This window comes from Toxotes jaculatrix, chromosome 17, assembly GCF_017976425.1.
Source record: "Toxotes jaculatrix isolate fToxJac2 chromosome 17, fToxJac2.pri, whole genome shotgun sequence".
Classification (NCBI taxonomy): domain Eukaryota; kingdom Metazoa; phylum Chordata; class Actinopteri; family Toxotidae; genus Toxotes; species Toxotes jaculatrix.
The window spans coordinates 6878808-6900728 of record NC_054410.1 but is presented as its reverse complement, the minus strand read 5'-3'; the positions used below and the strand labels follow the sequence as shown (position 1 = coordinate 6900728).

Sequence of the window (21921 nt, the reverse complement as noted above, 5' to 3'; positions counted from 1 at the left end):
CTTCGACCCCTCCCTCCCCTCTTCTCACCCTGTCTTCTCCCACCCATCCCAGCTCCACATACCTGCCATTTCTCCTTTGTGTTCTTTTGTCACTTACAGCCCATTTCCACAAGAATAATGCGCTTGAAAATGGTGGTGGACTTGGGCAGTTTTAGGTCATTTTATCAGGAGGAAGATGGCTCATACTCCTGCTCAGTAAGGCCTGGGACAAACATGGCTACTAAGACAAACTGTTATATTGTTCGGTATAAAACTGTAAAAAAAAAAAAAAAACAGTGATTTGATCGCAGCTCATAAAAGTTACCTTTCAACCATATTGAACAGTAAGTCCTGCGCTGCTTGTTCAAATTATGATTTAATTCTTGCAAAATCAGCTGACTCCATAAAAGTAATTACAGGTTAATGGCAGTACCTGTATTGTGTGATTGGCTGCTCCAGCTTGCCACGCTGGCCATGAGCTTTATTTACTTTGGAAAGAGTTCAGAAAACTTTTGTTTTTTGGGGGTTTTGAAAATGCATTTTCAGATTGATCCAGCTTGGTCTTGCCTTTGCCAGCATTCTTCTATTTTCCTTCACTTCTTCCCTCCTTGCCCTCAAGCCGGACCCCCCACAAATCACTAAAACATCCCAAACACACACACAGGCAGGCAGAAAGACACAAAACCACACTCACACACCCATATCCCTGAACTAGTGTGTGAAATCCTGAGGTTGATTGAGGAGGAGGAATGTGACCTTGTGACCCCAGGCTGTGGGGAGGGGTGTTATAATGTGTGTGTGTGTGTGCGTGCGTGCGTGCATATGTGTGTTTGATGTTGGGGAGCAAGTGATTGTATGTACACTTTCCATTGGCTTGCTATTCCCAGAAGTGTCCTCTCTTGTTTTTCACACTAAATCAGTTTTCTTCTAATAGATTAAACACTGTTGTCTGCTGTCTAGCACACACTCACATACACGTTCATAAAAACAACTATGAGTTATTCGTATAATTGAGCATGTACAGAACCATTCATTCATTATTTATTTGCTCTGTTGTACACTTAACGGCTGTGTATGGGAGAGACAGTGTGTGTGAGTGTGTGTGTGTGCACGTCTCAGACTCAGTTGTTGTGTTGTCTGTGAGAGAGGAGACAGGTTTCTCATGTAGGTGTGACTAAATAGTCTTTCTCTCTCAGCACCCCCACACACACCACCCACTGAGCAAGCTTTTTCATGGCCCATAAAACTGATGATCTGAATGTCTCTTGGTGGTTTGTCTGCGCCCACGTGCTCGTCCACCCGAGAATGTGAGTTTGTGCATCCGTCTGTATCTTTGTGTTTGTGTGTGTGTGTGTGTGTGTGTGTGTGTGAGTGTGAGTGTGAGAGAGAGAGACACAGAGAGAAAGAGAAGGGGGAGTAGAATTCACTTCTTGACTTGGCATAGCTGTCTTAATTAAGACTCATGGCATGCAGCCCTGATGGAGCTCAGCATTAGTGGCAGAGACGTGCTGTGTGTGCAGGCCTGGACGGCAGCAGGTCCACTGGCAGTGAATGTGGCCTTATTGTCTGGACTCTGTGGTTGTCCTCCTTCACTCCTCTTTACTAGGCGCTTGTAATGTAGAGCTGATTATGATGATTGTAGGTCACTGCATTGAAATACAAGTTAAGGCAGAAGGCTTAGGGCTAGAGAGACGGCAGGTAGATCTTAACACCAAACTTCACAACAGAGGTATGCTGCATGTTAAATACTGCATCCAAGCTATGTACCTCCGGTTCCAAAGCCACATAAACTGTGATTTGTCAAATAAATATATTATTTTGGTATTTAGTCCAGCTGTATGTTGCAATCCATCTCTGGATTAGAGTTACTTAAATACTTGTAATGTAACTGTAAAATCAACGAGGGAGAAAATGTGTGTGCATGCCGTGGCAGTTACTAAATACCTAATTAAAATGATGATGATGTTGTCCAAGGGATCACTGGGACTAGAGTCTTGATTCTTGGTTAATGATTGAATCGTCTGATGTATAAAACATCAGATGGTCTTGTTTAGCCTAAACAACAGTCCAAACTCCAAAATTATTCAATTTACTGTAATGTAAGATTAAGATGAACAGTTTTTCACATTTCTCAAATGAGAACCTGGAACCAGCTAATTTTTTGCATAAAAAAGAAGTTTGTCAAAAAAGCCGAAAAAAGTGACAGTATCTGTATTGGATTTTGAAAAACAAACAATTTTTTTCTTTTTCTAATGCACGTAATCTGATTTAATGTCAAAAAAGTGCTAAATGTAATGTAACAATTCCCCAATTAACTAACATTATGGTAGTATATTAAAACACTCATATAGTCCAAATCTTTTTTTTCTCACTCTCTCTGTCTGTCTTTCTGAACACACACACACACACACACACATGCACACACATTCATTATATTGTGTCCAGTGTCTGATCCCTGGGTCTAATTCTGCGGTGCAAGTTTGGGTTTTGGGGTTAGACTCCAGGGACCCATTAGCTGACATGTTTATTATGTATTTTACAGTTAAAGCCCCACAAAAGTTATTCTTTTTTAACTTGGTGCAAACATAAGCCAAATCATACACCATATTTGCTGAATATGCATCTGAAATTGTTCTTGAGGGGAAGCTATGCAATAAGTAATCTTCAGTCCTGTGGTGCTTTGGTGTGGAGTCTGGGCTCATCTGTAAGTTTACTGGCTGCAGTGAAAGACTGGAAATATTGTCCGCTGCCTGCCAAGGTAAACAATGTATTGTGTGTATGTGTGTTTATATATATGTATGTGCATGCTTGTTTTTGTGTATTGCAGTTCAAGCATGCCTGTGTGCCCAGTTGCTATATGTTTATGTGGCTGTGTGCCTATGTGTGCACTGAGGAGGAAGTGGCTGTGTTTGTTTAAACTAAGCACGCTCAGCCATGTGGGACAATTTAGCGGGAATGAGACCCCTGCACCCCCCACCACCCGTCCCCAAGCCTGCACTGCTCTCCTCCCCCACCCTACCCCAAAACCTTCTGAATGGGCGGCTGTCTTTTGAAAGCTGAGGGGTTGTTTTGGAAGTAGGGCCAATAGCGTGGGGGTGAGGATGAAGGCGGAGGACGAGGGGAAGAATGAGGACAGGGGAGTGCTGAGACAGGTTAAAGCTCAAAGTGGGAAGAGGAGGGGTAGAGGAGGAGATGAGGGAGTAGAGGAAGAGGAGGAAGGGAGAGAGAGCGCTGGTGCATAGAAATCAAAGTGTAACTAATGTTCATTGGCCACTGGTCCTTTCTTCCAAAAAGCATGCAACCACAAAAGTCATACACAACACACACACTGCCTTATCTGAGCCGCCACTTGAAAAGGATCCAGCTCTGCAGGCAAAGCATCATATTTATGCTAAAGGGCTGTATTACGTGGAACCAACTGCATTACACAGGAATAAAGAAAAGACTAGGAGGAGGTGGTGTGTGAGGACATACAGAGGAGAGATCAATAAGGATGAGGAGCAAATGCAGGTCCAGCCCTGAATAATGTCATGCTAGTATAGTATTGCCATGTCTGGGATGTAAATGAATGTCTGATGCGTGTTTAAAGCCTCCTGAGAGACCACAGTGTGCATCACTGTCGTTTGTGTGTATGCGTGAAAGAGAAAAAGACAGAAAAAGAGAAAATGCTTGAACCTGAGTTGAGTTCGCTTAGGTTTGCTCTTAATATCTCCATGGTGACGAGAAATGACTTTCAAATAACATGTTTTTCTGAAACTGAAATATTACTGTGTGTGTATGTGTATATAAAATCAATGACTTTTTTCCATATCTATTTGTGTTTGTTATCTTTGTTATCAAAGTCGTGTTTGCATGACTGTCTGCCTTTGTATTTGACTACCTTTGACACTGAAGGTTAACTTCTGTTGATCAGCATAACCTTCATCTTTGCACAGCTTCATCATTTGGTCAATAGGTTAAAGATCGGTAAGGTTTATTGGTGCTGTGCCTGTAAAACTTTGGCCTGAGGCGATTGATACATGAAATATCCTGAAAGCTTAGAGATCCGTGAATGTTATGAGTAAGTAGCCTTCAAACCGGAGGATCTAAGTTAGCTCAGGTAACGCAGCATCCAGATGGCTTGTGTGTCCACAGCCAGCCATGCTACCTACCCACCAGTCAGCCCAAGTCAGCTTTTAGTCTGCTGGCTTGTGGAACCAGCCTCCCTGTGTGTGGCCAGACTGAGCCTTGGTGATCCAAGGTGTTAGGGAGGGGTTTGCTGTGAGCTCTCCTCAGGCTCAGTGCTCCTCTCTGGGCTGCAGAGTGCTCAGCCCTCAGCCTCTCTGGTTCTGATGGAGAAAAGTCTCAACTGTGTTGGGGCAGGAGGAGGAGGAGGGAGGAAGGGAAGCAGGGAGGGATGAGAGAGGGAAAGAGAGACAAGGAGGAGGGGGAGAGAAGGACAAAAGGAGAAGAAAAATCTGGAAGCGCTGCCATGAAGAAGAATGAGTCATGTTCATGTGCTTGTGGGAGAATAGCCACTTCCTCTGTATTAAACACACAAACACCAACAAAATACAGCATGTTCTCAAGGCGGTCTGGCATAGTGATGTTAGGATAATGAAGATGAAGGCGGTACCAGCCACGAAGATGGCAGTGATGTTATGGACATTGATGAGGCTGATGGAAGTAATGAAAACAGTGACATCAGTTTTAATGATGATAATTAGGGCGGGGTAGGTTTGTGTTTGTGCCGGTCTATAAATGATTTTGTTGTGTGTGTGTGTGGTCACCAGTTTGTGGAACCAGACCTCCAACATCTGTAAATCAAAGGAGCTCTCAGTTGGAGGAAAAGAGCAAGAGTCTGGCAGGCCTGGCTGATGTAATTGGTGGAAACGTCAGTGTCTCTGAGTGGGATAAACGATATCACAAAGTCACTTTGTCTCTGCGTGTTTGACTGTTTGCGTTGCCTCTGTTTATACTCTGACTCCCACACAGGCATCCACATTATTTCACTTTATTGTTTTCTCAGTTCTGCTTGTGTCTTTTTCTCATAGACAGGAGACTCGTTGAATATAGATTTCCTCTCCTCTCCTCTGGAGTTACGTCGCTGCTACGTGGCTACGTGGCAAGCATTGGACTGTCAGGGCCTCTACTGGTGGTTTACTGCCTGCTGGCCCCCTGCCCAACCACACACACGCACACACACAATCACACTCTCACACACACACACACACATGGCCAGCCCACAGCCGTACAGCTGCAAGAGGGAGGGCTCGCTGGCAGATGCACACATCTGCTGTATTGTGCTAATGCGAAGCTAAAGGCTAACACAGAACTCCCATTGCAACACAGAGCTGATTGTGAGCACGCTGCCTTCATGGATGTTTCAAACTTGCTTCGCTAGACTCTTAATTTGCCGGACTCATTCAATTTTCTCTCCCTCTATGTCTCTTTCACTCACACACACACACACACACACACACACAGGCATATATGCTCTCACTGCCTGCTGTCTGTGGTATGACAGGCAGGACTAATGTTTGTTCTGGAGCAATAACACAATTAGGATTCCACACATTTCTCTCTCCACACACGCTCAACCTCCGGCCCCATCGTCTGCCCCCTCCCCGTCTCCTCCCTTCTCCTCTTTCCTCTCCCCTTTCCTCCTGTCTTCTCTCTTCCCCTCCTCCTTTCTTCTTCTTCTTCTCCTCCTTCCATTCTGCCTCCCTGCCGTTCTCTCAGTTAACAGATTGCTGTCAATTCCTCCTTGCACAGACAGACAACAGATAATATTGATTTAATAACACCAAATTGCTTTGTTTTCCACAAAACTACAGGGCCGTGTCCATCACGTGTTTGTGTATGTATGTGTGTGTGTGTAGACGTACTTTATTCTTGGCACAGTTCTCCTATTTGGTTCACTGCTCTTCCGCTAAGGGTTTGATGCAGGTGATCTTCCACCATACACCAATTAACCTTTCTTTCTCTGTCTCACACACACACACACACACACACACACACACACACACACACACACACACACACACACACACACACACACACACTGGCTGGAAGTACTCTCCCACTGCTCCTGACCTGAGTGTAAAATAGCCATTTCCTCTTCATTTTGTTCACAAGGAAAACTGATGCCTCACCTACCCCTCCCTCTCTCTCTTCCTCACCCTTTCTCAACTTCTCTCCTCTCAGTCTCCCTTTCTTTCTCTGCACTCCCTTTACTGTCTCTCCACCTTTCTTTCTCTCTGACCCTGTTTTGTGTTCCTCTGTGTGTTGAGGGTGTTGTCTTGATCCTGTGTGTGTCTGTGCACGTTATGTAACTGTAGTCTCTGCCTGGGAATGGGCCGCTGCTTCTTTGAGCTCCGCTTTTACTTCCTCCCGCCCACTGCCCCGACAGCAGCCTATAAGGGGAGCCAATGGTTTCCCATCAGCCAGTGGGAGAGGGGAGCTATGTTTTGACAGGGCAGTGGAATGCGAGGGAAGGCGGGGTCTTTCCAGGAAGTGGATGGCAATAGAGTCAGATCCTGGACTCTTTGGCTGAGCTACTTATTTGGCACCCTGGAAAAGATCTGAAGTCAATACATTTTTTTTGTGTGGAAACAAGCTGGCCAAAGCTGTTAGAAGTTTGTTTTTTGGTGTGTACAAGAGCATTTTGCTGTATTTTCACTTAAATGAGAGAAGGGTTAAGAAAAGTCTGCCTGACAGACAACTAAGTATTACTTAAATTTTAAAAATGCTCAGTAGGAGAAAGAGGGAAAGGGAAGGATAGGCAGGGCGAAGGCTGACTTGAAGTCACTGGGTCATCTGTTTCTGGTCTGGGTTCCTGGAAACCAGGCCTGATGAGAGGATTGGATGGGTGGGTAGATGGATGGATGGGAGAATGACAGGGGAGAAAGGCTTTGCCCAGGGTGCTCATTTTGTGTATGTGGAGGGCGAGGGATGGAGGGGGGAGCGAAGTGCTGAGCTGGTCGTTTACCAGACTGAGTCCTGACTTGTCTGTGCTCAGGCTGCACACAACGATCTGCAGAATGCCTGGCATTTGGAGGAAACAGGAAAAAAAAGTGAGACAAAAAAATGAAATGGAGAGAATAGTTCTATGAAAGAAACAATCCTGGAAAAAAAATTATACACTGTGTTTTTATATGCCACCTAATCTTGGATAGGTGAAATGCAGCATGACAGTTCAAAATTTCATCAGACACTAACATAAAGAGCAGGGGTGTTCCTGCATTTCTTAAGACTAACTTTAGTTTGTTAATAGCTCCACATCTGCCATGAGTTAAGTGCAAGATGCAGGCAACGACCGCAGTGCAACCTTGGAGACTCATTTGCATTCTGTAAAAGTGGAGAAATGCTCATTCATGCAGGGAATGTGGGACGTGGCAATGACAAAACTTCCAAAAGTGCAGCATTGTTGTGATAAGGATAACAGTAGCCAGAATTTGAAGAAAAAGGCCTGTGGCAATGAAATGCAGCTATTTAGAGTCCTGGACTATTTGGGGAACTTCTCAGTTGGGATCATATGTTCAGTTTTGGGTTTGCACTGATATGCACATCCTATATGGATACTCCTGGTTTGGCTAGTGATGCAGGAGATTGTCCTGCACCGAGATCCGAGATAATCACAAGTTCAGCATGTCTTTGAGCAAAACAATGTGTTTTTTTTTTTTTAGAAATGTAATAAAATTTTTTACCCAACCCTGAAAGATTGAGCTGTTAGGGAGACTGGTGTTTTTTTCCATAAATTATTATATGGTTGATTGAAATTGTAAGGAAATAAACAGCACTGGCTTTGTAACCTTTTACGTATGTTGTGGCATTGAAGTAAAATGGCCTGATTGAAAGTTTCAAAAGAGGCTGGTTTAAAGTGAAATAAAAGCCATAAGCAGCATCTGGTTGGTAAAGGCTTTCGTTTATCATTAGATGTGGTTTCTTGAGGTGCTGGATTTCATCTGTTTGGGGGGAGGGGGGGTGCCCTAAAGGCCTCAGTTCAGGGACTTGGGAGAGGAGCTTGTTCATACATGGTTTGCAAGTGGAACGTGTGTGTGCTCTCGTATGTGTCCATTGCATTCCACTCCACCCGTTCCAAGTTCTTCTTCGTGGATGACATATCATTACCGCAATTACAGGGCAAGAGGACTTCGACCATACACACACAGACACACATACAGAGACGTGCACACAAAAAGGCAGTGCACAAATGTATGCACACACATATGCAAACCAAATGCATGCAGGCAAACTGAAGAACGAGCTGAAACTCTAAATTTTGTTTCAGACACTCTGTCCCTCTCTTTCAGCCTCTCAATATACCGTCTCTCTCTCTCTCTCTCTCTCTCTCTCTCTCTCTCTCTCTCTCTCTCTCTCTCTCTCTTCTCTCTCTCTCTCACACACACACACTGCCTGCATATGTGCAGAAAGCTGCCGGCCGACGTGGGAACCCGAAGAGGTTCCATCTTTTATAAATCCCCTCTCTGTCTTCCCCAAGTGTGTGTGTATGTGTGTGTGTCTGTGCGTGTATACGTGTGTGTATTCATGCTCCCCTCAGAGTAGGCACAAGTACAGCATTCCTCTTTGCCTTCCTCTCCACCCTTTTTTCTCTCTTCCCTCCCCTCCTCCATCCTTTTCTGCATCTCCCCCAACTCCACTCCATCTCTCGCTCTCCCCTGGTGAAAAGGTACTCACCCAGTCTGTGTGTGTGTGTGTGCATGTGTATGTGTGTGATAGGAAGAGGGTGAGAGAGAGAGAGAGAGAGAGAGAGAGAGAGAGGGAGCAGGTCTTTCCTAGACTGAATACCTTTTGTGAAAGGAGCTGGGGTTGAATGGGAGTGGTGTTGGTGGCAGTTTCCCACCATATTTAGAAGCTACCCCCCTTTCTCCAAACACACACACACACACGTATACACTCACACATAGACACAACAGTGTGTCTGCGGGCCTGTGTATTAAATGCTAGCACAGATTAAAGTTATGAGCTGATAAGATTAAAAGGACTTGGATCAATCCCAGTCGTGTTTGGCGTATACTGTGTTTGTGCACACGTGTATTTCTGTGTGTGTGTGTGTGTGTGTGTGTGTGTGTGTGTACTGGAGTGAATAGATAGTCATTCAGTTCCGAACAGTGACACCTGAGAGCATTCCTGAGTACTTCACACACCCAGGATGAGGAAAAGGATACCTACACCTATGACTCTCTTTCTCTCTCTGTTATCTCTCTCCTTTTATGTCACTACATTTACATGCACATTGCAAATCAGTTACACCAAAGGTTTTTTTTTTTTTTTTTAGCTGCTAACAGTGTAATCTGTGCTCTTTTTATATAGTCCACTGAATCTGCTCACAGTGTATGACTGACATATTTATCAGCAATCCCTGTCTGCAAATGTAGTTTCATGGTTATGACTGTTCAACCACAGCATTGCAGAGAATAACATTACCTAAACACCCTTTAAAGTTCAGTTTCAGTTTCAATTCTCCTTCTTGAGTTGTTTCTCTTTTTGCTTTGTCACTAGTAAAATCCCCTGTAAGTACAATTCCCAACCCTGATAGAAACATGGAAGTCAGGTAATGGTTGACAGGTGCTTAGCCCAGGCCACAAAGCTGGGTCTAATGATGCAGGTTGACATAATTAGACAGACAACGTTGGCTAAACACATCAATACATTTATAATTGAGCTATTTGTGTTAATATAACTGTTATGCCTCTTTTCTGTCTTTATCTTTGGCTGTACCTCTCCTTTATTCTCCACTTTTTTCTCCCTCAGTCTGTACTTCTTGAATCCCTCTTTCCTCTGTCTACTTTTAAATTTCGGGGATTTACAAAACTTTTTATTGCATATTTGAGTCTGCTTTCCCACTATGTCCCAGGAGCTGTGGATTTTGGGAAAATGTAAGGAATCGATGGTGACAGGTACAGCCCCCAACAAGGCTGTCACAATAGTGAAATTATGGCTCACAGACGTAGTTTTTATATCTTCCTGTCTCTGCTTGATGCTATTTAAAAATGGAAGTTGTGTAAGATTCTTGCAAAGCTTGTGCATAAGCAGACAGGAAAGCTCAGTACTCCAAACTCTGCCCCAGTGAGTTGCAACGAAGTGAAAGGCAGTAGAATATTGGTTGCTTTTTGTGGAAGCAAACAAGGAACCAAAATCAAAACCAGCTTTAGGTTCCTGAGTTCATGAAAGAGTTCACGAGTTCCTGGAAACATTGGTGTGCTGGATAAAAGGGCTAAGATACTGTCTGTCTCTCTGCTAATGGATATTAGCACAGTGTGTCTCTGGTTATGGTTTCTGCGCTAAACTCTGATCAAGGGCAGGAAACAGTGGTTCATTTTGGTCGTCTTACAGCAGTTGACCAAACAGTCACAATCAAAGTTCTTATGGAGCTATGTTTGTTTTAGCTGAGAGGTAATTCACTGGCATGATGTGTTTCTGTGTTCTGGATATCAGTGTGCGTGTGCATGTGCATGTAAGACTGATAATGAGTTCATAGTTCTGCGACAGCATATTAATCTTCTGCAATTAATGGTAATACTAAAACAACAGATGAAGGTAAACACTAAATAGTGATAAAACCAAGCCATTGCAGTTTATCTACAACCAAATGTGCTGCATTTGGTTGAAGAATTTTGGTCTTCATACCAGCAAAGAAACATTCAGGACACATTACAGTTTTTAACACTGATAAAAAAAGCATTGTCTTGTCAGTTTGTAACTCAGGCAGACACATTCCTCAGTTGAAAAATAGCTTTTACTGAGTCTTCTTTCAGATTAGGTTCGTATGGCTCTCAAAGTTCAACCTGCTTTCAGTCCAAGTTTCTAAACTTTTATAGATTTCCATCATCTTCTTCACAGCCTGTCCGCAGATAATAGTGCTTTGGGGGGACAGCGGGATTACATCTGAAATCAATGCTTATCTCTTTTTATGACATGTTCACTTCTGAGAAGGACTTGCCACATCTGTCATGAGCGAGCCATGTATCATCCTTCACTGGAAAGACTGTCATAAAGCTAAAGCATTAGCTAATTTTAGAATAAAGCAGTTTATAAGCAGTGGGTTGCATAGGATAAAATGCCAAAGTTTTAGAGAAGTTTATCAGTCCGATGACTGGTGCTGAATTGTGTTGCAGGCTGAAGATAAATCAGCAAACAATAGCCTGTCGTGATTCTTACTCATATCTAAATGTGCAGAAGGCCAAAAGGGATTTCACTTATGTCATGAACAGCCCTCTTGGCCCTTAAGGGAAACGTCAGGGGAAGGCTTCAAGGCTGCTTTGTTCATGGCAGTGGAGGTCTGCTATGTTTACTATTAGAATGATTGGTCAAAATATTAATTTCAATGTTTGGCTCTAAATGAACATTACACAAAGCTTTCTGAAATGGAATCTTGTTCCACATATTTGAGCTCAAATTTAACAAATGTTAAGCCCATTTCCTAAATATAAACTTTTTTTAATTTACTGTGTAGTGCTAACAAAACTTTGTACCGCCATTAAATGCAGAGGAAAAATACAACCTAGGAGAGTCACACATGCTGATGTATTGATTCAGCATTAAACCGCATGACAAATGCCAGGACAGGCCTAACTTTGTTCTCCCCAGCTGCAGGAATTAACAAACAGCAGTCAACTTGTGTAGCAAAGGAGAAAGAAATTAATCTGTGGCCAAGGAGATAATGTTAGCCTTATATCAGCTGTGGCTTCTTTCACTGTGCTGCTAGAAACTCGGTGCTGTCACACTGTTTTATTTGCTTTATATCATCTGCGGTTTTAGGTAGTGGAAGTAGAGGACATGCGATCAGTTTTACACAGTCTTTTCAGAGCTTTTATTTTTATACATAATTCATTCACTGGCAGAAAATCGGAAGTACAAGCTGAGAATGGCACTTAAGACTATTTAATTTTTATGTGAGTTTGGTTTAGTTTATTTTTTTTATTTATTTTTGCAAAATATGAAAAATTCAAGACTCATTTCCAAGGTCAAATTCATTCTGAGCAAAAATGCCGATCTCAAGACATTTAACCTGTTTCGTGGTTGAACAAATGAGTGTGTTCGTGTTTGGTATGGCTGTGTGTGTGAATGATGGTAGGGAGAGAGAGGTGTGAAGCAGTCGAGTGGAAGTAAGTCAGACAGTCTGTTAGGTGGTTGTGAATAACCATTATGCTTCATCAGGATGGACAAACTGGAGTCTTTGGGCGTGTGAGTGTGAGTGATGAATGACTGTATGAGTAATGACTGTGGTGTTGTGGAAGTCAGAGCTGCCCTGAATATCTAGGGCTTCTGTGTGCGTGTGTGAGAGTGTGTGACAGAGTGTGTGAGTTACATCTAGGTGTGTGTTTTAGTCTATGCATCTTTTATGTTATGGAGGCAGTTTCCATGCTTACACAGGGCTTTCAGTCTAACGACATAGACACGTGTACATGCGCACTTACACACGCACACACATATACACATGCTTTTTCACACACATGCACACACACAAACACTCATACACTCAGACAAGTGGGTGATTGTTTTCTGAATCCAACATGGAATTTTTCAATTTAACATTTTATCCCTGCTGGGAATCGACACCTTATTCCTCCCACATTCCACTGGGGAACGGAAACCACTGTGTGTGTGTGGGTGTGTGTATGTGGGTATGTGTGTGTATGTGTGTGTGTGTGTGTGTGTGTGGTGATGTCTGAAGCTGTCAACAGCAGCATCCATCTGGTACTGATTCCACTGGAAAACAAAGGTCATTATTCATTCATTGATACATTAAATTCCCAGATATGTGCATTAGATCCTGTAGGAAACATGTACAACACACCACAGAGAACAGCTGTAAAACAAAAAGTGCATCTACATTTTCCCAACATTTAACCTCCACTCATGACTGAGCCTCACAAAGCATACAGGCACAAAAATCAGCAAAATAGTTAGTATGAACAAATGGATAATCATTTTTTTTCTTCAAGTTGCTTCTGCACCATGCAATTTCACACATCAATTGCTCCAAATTGTAGAGGAAGGTTAAGTGTTTAAATTTAGAGGATGCCAATGCCAAGAAACTATATAACAAGACATCAGTGAGCAGAACACAATGCATTTATGTTTATCTACAAGTTTCCCTGTGATTGCTTTAAAGGAATAGTTTGACATTTTGGGAAATACACCTACTGTATTCACTTTCTTGCTGAGATGAAGAGATTGATGCCACTATCATATCTGTCTGTTAAATATGAAGCTACTGATTATCTCAAGACACAGATTCTGGAAGGAAGTTGGTGTCAGATTTTTTTCATGTAATTTTTCAGTTGCATTCCATTTACTTTAATCTCTGTGCTGTGGTGCTAGCATAAATCTCACTGTCACATATCTGTGAACCTGGGTACCACTTTTGTATTCTGGGTGAACTGACCCTTTAAAACCAGAATAAAAAGTAATGCAAGCAGACTAGAGGCAGGTAACATGTATTTTATTTCTTTGATTTTTTTTTTTTTTTTTTTTGTCACTTATAAAATGTGGATTTTCCAGTTGAAATTTCTCACCTTCGTTATGCAGAAAAGACTTCCTGCTGGTAACCTTACCCAACACCAGAATTCCTTGGACATCATTCAAATAGCAAATGTTATTGGAATCTCATTTCTATTTGTGATTCAGGCTGATGTGTATTAGTGAGTAAAAAGGTTAAATAAATATAACAAGTTTCTTCAGGGAAAGAGGGATTATTTTAAGAACACAGGGTTTTTGGAAGAGATGCCTCGGACTGTCCTCTTGTTCATTCACTGTCTATTTATCACATAAGCCGATCCTTCATTTACGTATTCCCTCTCTCCTCCTCCCTCCTTACTTCTCTGTCTCGCCCTTCTCTTTTTCCTGGCAGAGCCGAGAGTAGTGTTACCATCTGTCTGTGATGTGTCCTGGACGCAACTGTGTGTGTGTGTGTGTCTTCAAGGCAGGATGGCCAGGCTGAGCTGGGAATGGGGCTCAAATGGAGAAAGACAGACATTTGTAGACAGACAAAGAATAAAAATCAAGAAATAAAGGAAGAGATAGAGTCTGAAAGGCAAAAAAAATGAATTGAGTGTGTGTTTGTGTTTACATTACAACAATACGAGCCACAGCTGTGTGATCTGCTAACCCTTTCAAAGGCCTTAGCAGTGTTAGAAGACGACCAGCTGAAAGAAAAGACACACAGTGACATGCAGCTGTATCAGTGGAACGCTGTGTGTGTGTGTGTGTGTGTGTGTGTGAGCACGTGCATATTATCTGTGTATGTATGTCAGAGGTGGATATCAGAGATTTCTTTTACTTACTTAAATAAAAAGCAGATCCCTGATCCATGCTGTAAGCTGAACGTGTGTTCGTGTGTACTAATAGCAGCTTATAGCCATTAGTCAGTAGCTCTTTAGCAGTGATTTCACTCAGCAGCAATGAACTGAAACACCTGCGTCATTCAGTAATCTACCTCTGGCAATGAATCTGTGTGTGTTTGCATAGGTGTGCAAATGTACCTTGTATGTGTTTGTGTGTTAACAAAGTTCATGCTGAACATTTTGGCTGATGTTTAAAGTTTATGCTCTATATATATATATATATATATGTGTGTGTGTGTGTGTGTGTGTGTGTGTGTGTGTGTGTGTGTGTGTGTGTGTGTGTGTGTGTGTGTGTGTGTCTGTTCCCCCAGGGGACAGCGTATGGATTGCTGCTGACGTAACTCTATGAGATGTTTAGTGGTTGAGTTGTGTGTTTATCTACATGGTTTTTGCTGTAATCACACGTGCATTTTGACTGGTAAAGTTTGGGTCAGAAGTTTGGTTAAAACCTGATGAGGACCTCGCACATGGCTGACGTGTGTTGGTTTGTTTTTTTTTTGTTTTTTTTTTTATTCTTGCCATAAAGCCAATTAGGTGAAACCATGTTATTTTCCACTTAAGATGAAGGGCCATGGTTTGTTGTTTTTATTTTTTTCATAGTTATGCTTTTTAGTTTTACTGCTATTATAATGCAAGAAAAGAAACCATCCCCAGATTTAGCTCTCGGTTACTCTCCAAAGAGCACCAAGCACAGTTGACCCCATAAGACCTCAAAAGACTTCCCATTCTTGCTTTGTGTTTGCATGTTTATATAGAATACTAATCTGCTGTGTCCTCTGTTTACAAAGCTAATGGCAGGTGCAGTTATCCGAGTTATTCATCTTTCAAACTAAGACCTTATTCATCCAATGTTTCTTTTTTTTCTAATTTATCCTCCAAACAGGATATTCACTATAATCCCCCTTATATTTTACAAAACTATTGTTGATGATGAAGAGCTTTGAATTAGTCTCTCACTCTCATCTCTGTGTACCTCTCCCTCTTTAATCTTCTTTCTTTTATATTAACATGATATGACTTGTTGTATTTTACCAAAGCCGATATGTCTGTGCAATACCAGGTACTGGCAAATTATTAGGAAATCGCTAATGTTAATCTGTTAGAAACACTTAATAATATAATGTCCTCTGTATCTTCTTATGTGTCTATTTTCTTTTCACTTGCACACAACTTTATCTTTTGTTATCTTTCTCAACTGGACCATCATCTATATCATTCCATCTCTCTTATTGTTTTGCTTGTGTGCACCTTTGTTAAAATAAACCCTTCGGATTCTCTATCTCTCTCTCTCTCTCTCGCTCATTCACCACTCATTCTGTCATGTCTCATGTACACATCTTTTATTAGAAATATATCCGAATTGGGATAGAAACCACATGAATACAGTAAACCCAGTGGAAACAGACAAATTAATGAAAGCTCCTCCACAATGCAAAAAGGTTTTCACGCTCACTTGAAGTGGAAAATTGCTTTGTCGATAATAAAACTGCATGAAACACTGATGGAAACACATCAGTAGGCTGCCATAATGCAAACTTGGCACAAGCTGATAGTTCGACATTTTGGGAAATATACTTATTTGCTTTCTTGCTGAGAGGCAGACAGAAGGTCAATACCACTTTTATATGTTTGTTCTAGATATGAAGCTACAGCCAGCAACTGGTTAGCTTAGTTTGACATAACAATTGGAAGCAGGGGGAAATATCAAATCTTTTTACATTTCAGTTTTTCTACAGATTAAACAAATGAGATATAACATATCTTTTAGCAAGCTTTAGAGGTGCTGGTAGGAGGCCAGGCGTTGTGTTTCCTCTTGCTTCAAGCCTTCAAGTTATGCTAACTGGCTACCGGCTCCGGCTTCATATTTACAGTAACTATAGACAATAAACAAATAGGTATTCGCTTCCCGAAGCATCAAGCTGTTTCTTCAAATACGTAGGTTTGGATGTTCAGAAATTAAAAATCTGTTCAACCTTAGAAAATGTTGTACCCTTTGTTGAACCTTATTTTGTACCTTCACCTTTGAATGAAACTTTTGAAAGAATTGATAGTGAAGATCAACAGCAACTTTCTTTTTCCTTTTTACTTATTGATGTTTTGTTTAATCATCTGAAATCCTGTTTGGTTGCTTTAGCACAGGGAAATGCACCTAATCAGGTTTTTACTTTTGTCCTATCATTTCTTTTTATGACATTTCTGTGAACTGCACTTGATGAACCAATGGAAATGTATCTTTGTGTTTGTGAACAATAGTGAAGTCCCGTGTTTCTCATTCTCTGTACTTTCCCAGGTAGGGCAGTTCAGTGAATTTCTCCATGAATGTACGTCACAATGATGATGACAGACCAGATTCCACTGGACTTGGCTCCGCCCCCCCTCCTGAACGGGGAGGTCCCTCTCATGCCTCACATGGTTAACGGTGATGCAGCACAGCAGGTAAACACTGACTCACACAGACATGCGCACGCACACACACGTCTGTCATTTGCATTCAGTTATCCTTACAGAATGAACATGCAAATGCATCCACCTTCTTCTTTCAACATACCTGTGTTGCCACACACACACGCTCCATGTTGATGCACACAAGAATGCACATCAAACAATTATGCAGGCACTTCTCTTTGTTGTCATTTTGTCACATGCCTTGTGGGTGGCTGCCACAGGTAATGAACAGCTGCCAAGTTGTTACAGTAAAGCATTTGTCATATAACAGGAACAAGAATAAACGCAGACGCATACAGGCACATATACTTCTCTCATTCAGTTCTAGAGACATGTTTGTTAGCAGCATGTAACTGGCTGACTGGTTACATTGATGGATCCCAGGCCTTAACTTGAATTACTTTGGAAAAGGATTCAAATGCTTCTCTGTGCCTGACTGATCTTATCAGATTCTGCAGAGCCAACTGGATCACCTTCAAAGTACAAAACCCCACCCGAGCTCTGCAAAGGCAAAAGGAAGTGATCAGTGTAATTAAAAGCATCACAGTTAATTGACCTGGGTCTAATCCTGTTGTCACAGATACATTTTTACACCGTGTGCTTTTGGTAGATGAGGGATGATGATGATGATGATGATGTTTATGTATCATCGTTGGCCTGTTCCCTCACAGCCCAGAGGAAGCATGGTGGGAGTGTTTTGGCTGCCACACATAACAGTTAGGGAGGGTTTTGGCTGTTGCACACAGCAGTTAGGGAGCTCTTTTTATTGTTAACACCCTGCAGTTTAAACTTGGTTCCCAGTGTGGAATCAATCAGATTCAACCAGTGATTATATAGATTTGACTGTGCATATGTGCGTGTCCATGTTTGTGTGTATTTGTTTGTTTCTTAGTCTGTCTTACACTGTGTATGTGTGTGTGTTTGTTTCTCCTGCCCTTTCAGTGTGCGTGTGTGTGGGCACACATGTGTCTGTGTTGAGTCTGAGAACGTACTGATGTGTTTGTGTTTGTCTACTTTCTTGTCTATCAGTTTTCCTGTCTATCTGTGTCTGCATGCCTACACCTGTTTATCTGCGTGTTTAATTTGATCTGTGTTTCTCAGATACATGTATGTGACAGCACATCTCTGTACAATAGTTTGTATTTAAAAACATGTGAATTGCATTATGTAGAAAATCTTTTGAAGATCCAAAGTGCTGCCATCACATCTAAGCTAGCTGTAAATAAAACTTGATGGAGTTTCTCATTGAGGGTTTCTTTCATTTTTCTCTCTGAAAAAGTTCCTCAGTTTTACTCTTTTATACCAAGAGTTTATGAAGTTAATATCTAAAGGAAAAAAAAAGTTACTATTCGAACAGTTGTAAGTTTCTCACCTGTGACAAAATAAAGTGCAGCAATGTTGCTAAAAGGAAATTCTGATTTTATTATTAGAATGTGGAACACTGTACTGGTGACAGAATGAAGTTCAACAATGTTGTCAATAAGAGTTTCCATACTCTGCATTGTTTCCACTTCATTATGTTATATAGCTCACATGTGCTTAGTTTTAACTCCGTTGCCAGTTTTGCATGCTTAAGAAGATTGTCTGCTTGAAACATCTGTGTATGAATATTTCATTAAATTGGCAGCTGTTCCTCACATGATTTTTGCTTCTGAGAATCCGGCAAACATCTTCACATAATGGAGATGGGCGTGCTGATTTATTATCAACTGTTATTCTTTTACCCCTGATATCCACCCAGACTCTTCATCTGATGTTACTTTTCCAGCTTCTAAGATGTAATCTGCTGTCTAAAAATATTTTTAACATTTGGCCAGTGATCATTCTGCTATTTTACACATACGCGATCTTGGCTCATGCAGGTTTAAACATAACACATATTGCACATATACGCAGTAAATCCACACTCACTCACCCACATGGTCTGATATAGGGGTTTTCTCAGTCCTTAGGAAACATGGGTCGCCCTGTACTATGCTGGGGTTCCCATAGCAACAGCAGCCGCTGCAGCAGACAGAGCAGGAAGTGAGTGAGTGTGTGTGTGTGTGTGTTTGTGTGTGTGTGTATGAGTGTCTGAGGGAGAGGAGCAGGTTAGTGCTGAGATGGGAGAGCATGCAGACACTACAGGAGGAACGCAGGATATGAGGATTTTACGACGGCACACCTGTAGAGCATAGACAGGGCTGCTTGTGTGTGCATGCAGGTGTACATGAATACATGTGCATGTGTGTGCAATGGAGGGTCACCTGTTTCATGTCTACAGCCACGTGTACACTCTCAACAATCTGTATGCGGAGAATATGACGGTAAGGTGCACGCATACTCCCTCGCTCAGCAGAAACACCCAGAAATCATACCCAGTGTCATAGGGTTTGGCTTCATTTGTACAGTTCTCACCTGTCTGTATGTTTGTAATATATGCCTCTCTCCATGTGTGTAATATTTGTGTGTACTGGTTTTGGTGGTGTTCTGCCAGTGTGGTTAAAACAGCGAGGCTTTTGTGAAATCAGGGTGTGTGAAACAGCAGCAGTGTCTCACCATTAGCTTATTTAACACCTCATTCATATGTGTGAACTCTGTGTGTCCGCCCTACTCTGGGATCTGATGGTTACTCTGTTATGTCACCTCTGCGAGCCTACTGGATGCCCAGCAGAGTGTCTGTCCTGTTTTGTGATTGTTGAAGATGGATGTGTTTATGGCATAAGGCATTATAGATTTTTAATGCCATCCTAGTTTCTGTTTTTTTTATCTGATCTGTGCTTTCTAATTGTGTGATCTGTGTGTGTGGGTGTGTTGGTACAGGTGATCCTGGTGCAGGTGAACCCGGGGGAGACGTTTACCATCCGGGCAGAGGACGGCTCACTGCAATGCATCCAGGGTCAGTACCCGCTTATATTATTATATTATCATATTAACATGTGGCCTGGCGGCTGCACTCATGCATGTCACTGTGAGACAGAGTATTTCCCATCACTTTAATTATTTGCTGGCTGCACATCCTCGACATTAGGGGTACTGTCTTTCCGAAGCATTTTATGTTTTTTTGTCTTTTATTATTTTCCTTCTATTTAGCCGGTTGGTTGCTTTTATTTCAGTTCATTATAAAAGTATAATTATGGACCTTGAATGATAGAGAACCCCACACAGGGGATATCATGATACCTTTTTCTATTGTGTGAAGATACAGGTCAAATTATGGATTCTTGAAGTGTATTTCCAAGTTTGGCAGAGCACAATGGTGCATTCATGTGGCTTTGTAGAGATTGGAGAAATGATCCTTTTAAATCATTTTAATGACATTTATCATCATGATTGATGGTCTTCTGGGTTTATTTTTCCTGACGACAGAGCCTAGGGATGCAAGTTTCAGAAGCTGGCTTTCAAACCTAGGTTATAGGCTTTAGGATGTCAGAGCTTCCTTCTACCATTCTTTTAGCTGCATTAACATACTGCAGTGATGTGACATTTTAAAACCAGACATTGGGATTACTGTGATATGTGATACAAGTTTTAAGTCTAAAACAGCATTGCCTTCCAGAATTTTTACAAAATAATAATATTAAAGACGATTGTCACCAGTATGTTGGTTTATACAGCTGTAAAACATGCAAAAACAGAAATTAATTCTTTTAGGGTTGCAGTCAATAATGCAGCAGTAAGAGTGAAGACAAGGAAGTTGGGGGGGTGGAATGTCTGCCTCTAAATATGTTTTCGCCAAATTTAAAAATGCTAGTTGAAAGCATAGTCAGTGACAGATTGGAATAGAGTGGGCAGCCATGGTCTCACTCTCTGGCTGATATCAGTACATGAAAAGGCTGGAAATGTAAGCCACTTAGAGGCTCTTAACGACCGAAGGAGGTGGCAGTGACACGGGAATTCCCCCAACTCTTGTGGAATGGCGTCTCACTTTGATGATGTCAGCAGAGTAAGCTGGTACTCAGAAACTCTGAAAGGGCGCCTTTGTTTTCTTCTCAATCTCTCTCCCTCTGTCTGTCTCTCTCTTCTTCTCTCACTCTTTCTTTGGATTCTGAGTGGTTTTCTATGAGAGAGAGAGCAGTTTTGGCTCAGACACTGACTCCCCCTTGGAAAAAAAAAAAAAACCCACCCCATACTCTATGTTGTAACTAATTACAGCCCGCCTCCTTTTCTCCGCCCGCCATGTAATTCAATTTTTCCCTGAAATCAGAGGGATCGCTCCTAGCAGGCCTATGAGCCCAGATAATGCCAGACAGAAATGGTACATGATAGGATGGATGGATGGATGCAAAGATGCGCAGATACAGTTGACAGACAAATACATAGATATGGATCAGTGACTTGTGGAAAGACGGATTAAAGACGGATGAAAGAATGGTTTAATGTGCACAGTGATTAGATGAATGGGATACCAGACGCTGATTTGCAATGAGACACAGTATTGACGTAGTTGGGGTCTGGTGGTTGTCTGTTTATTTGTGTGGCTGCATGCAAAATTTAGTATTGAAGGTACAAGTGTGTATCTGTGTGTGTGCTTTTTTTGGTGCCTTTTACTACAGTTGACGACAGTTAATTGGGCGGGTGGCTGGGGGCTAGGGGTCACGTTTGAATGCACATATTATTAATGTGGAGGGCCACACACACACGAACTCTTGCTCTCTCTCCCTCTGTCTCTCTCTGGAGGAGGTCACTGGGTTTAATGAGAGGTGGAGTGTGGCAGTGTGTTTTGAAGGCGAACTGAGTCGCTCTTTAGACAGAGACTCGGTGTGATTACTGAGACCTCAGAGCTCCGTGTTTGCGCATGCTTGTGTACTTGTGCGTCTGCATGTGTGTTTGTATGGCGTACTTGTGTGCAAGTGTATGTGACAGAGAGTGAGATTACAGAGACCTCAGGGCACAACCAGGAACCAGCTTTTATATAAAGTAACCTCTGTTTAGCTGCTGCACTGCGGCGCATGCATGCAAACACGCATACACACACACACACACGCACACAAACACACACACACACACATACACACACGCACACAGATGCTCTGCCAAGGCAGAACCAGCCTGGAGACGTCGACACAGCAGCCAAAAGAGATTCTTTCATATGAACCTTCAGCCTCCCTTCTGCTCTGCTCACTTCTTTCTCCCTCTTTTCCTCCTCTCATCTTCTTTTCCTCCC

The 21921-nt window shown here is 42.1% G+C and overlaps 1 protein-coding gene across 3 annotated transcripts in view; it reads left to right on the top strand.

Annotated features, from left to right (window-relative positions):
• fndc3ba (fibronectin type III domain containing 3Ba) overlaps positions 1-21921 on the top strand; it is an 89157-nt gene that overhangs the window by 7467 nt on the left and 59769 nt on the right. For all 3 annotated transcript variants that reach the window (XM_041060653.1, XM_041060654.1, XM_041060655.1), the window contains exons 2-3: positions 16621-16766; positions 19578-19653. In XM_041060653.1, coding sequence (XP_040916587.1) covers positions 16650-16766; positions 19578-19653 — 193 coding nt within the window. In that variant the 5' untranslated portion in view covers positions 16621-16649. The remainder of the gene's footprint in view (positions 1-16620; positions 16767-19577; positions 19654-21921) is intronic.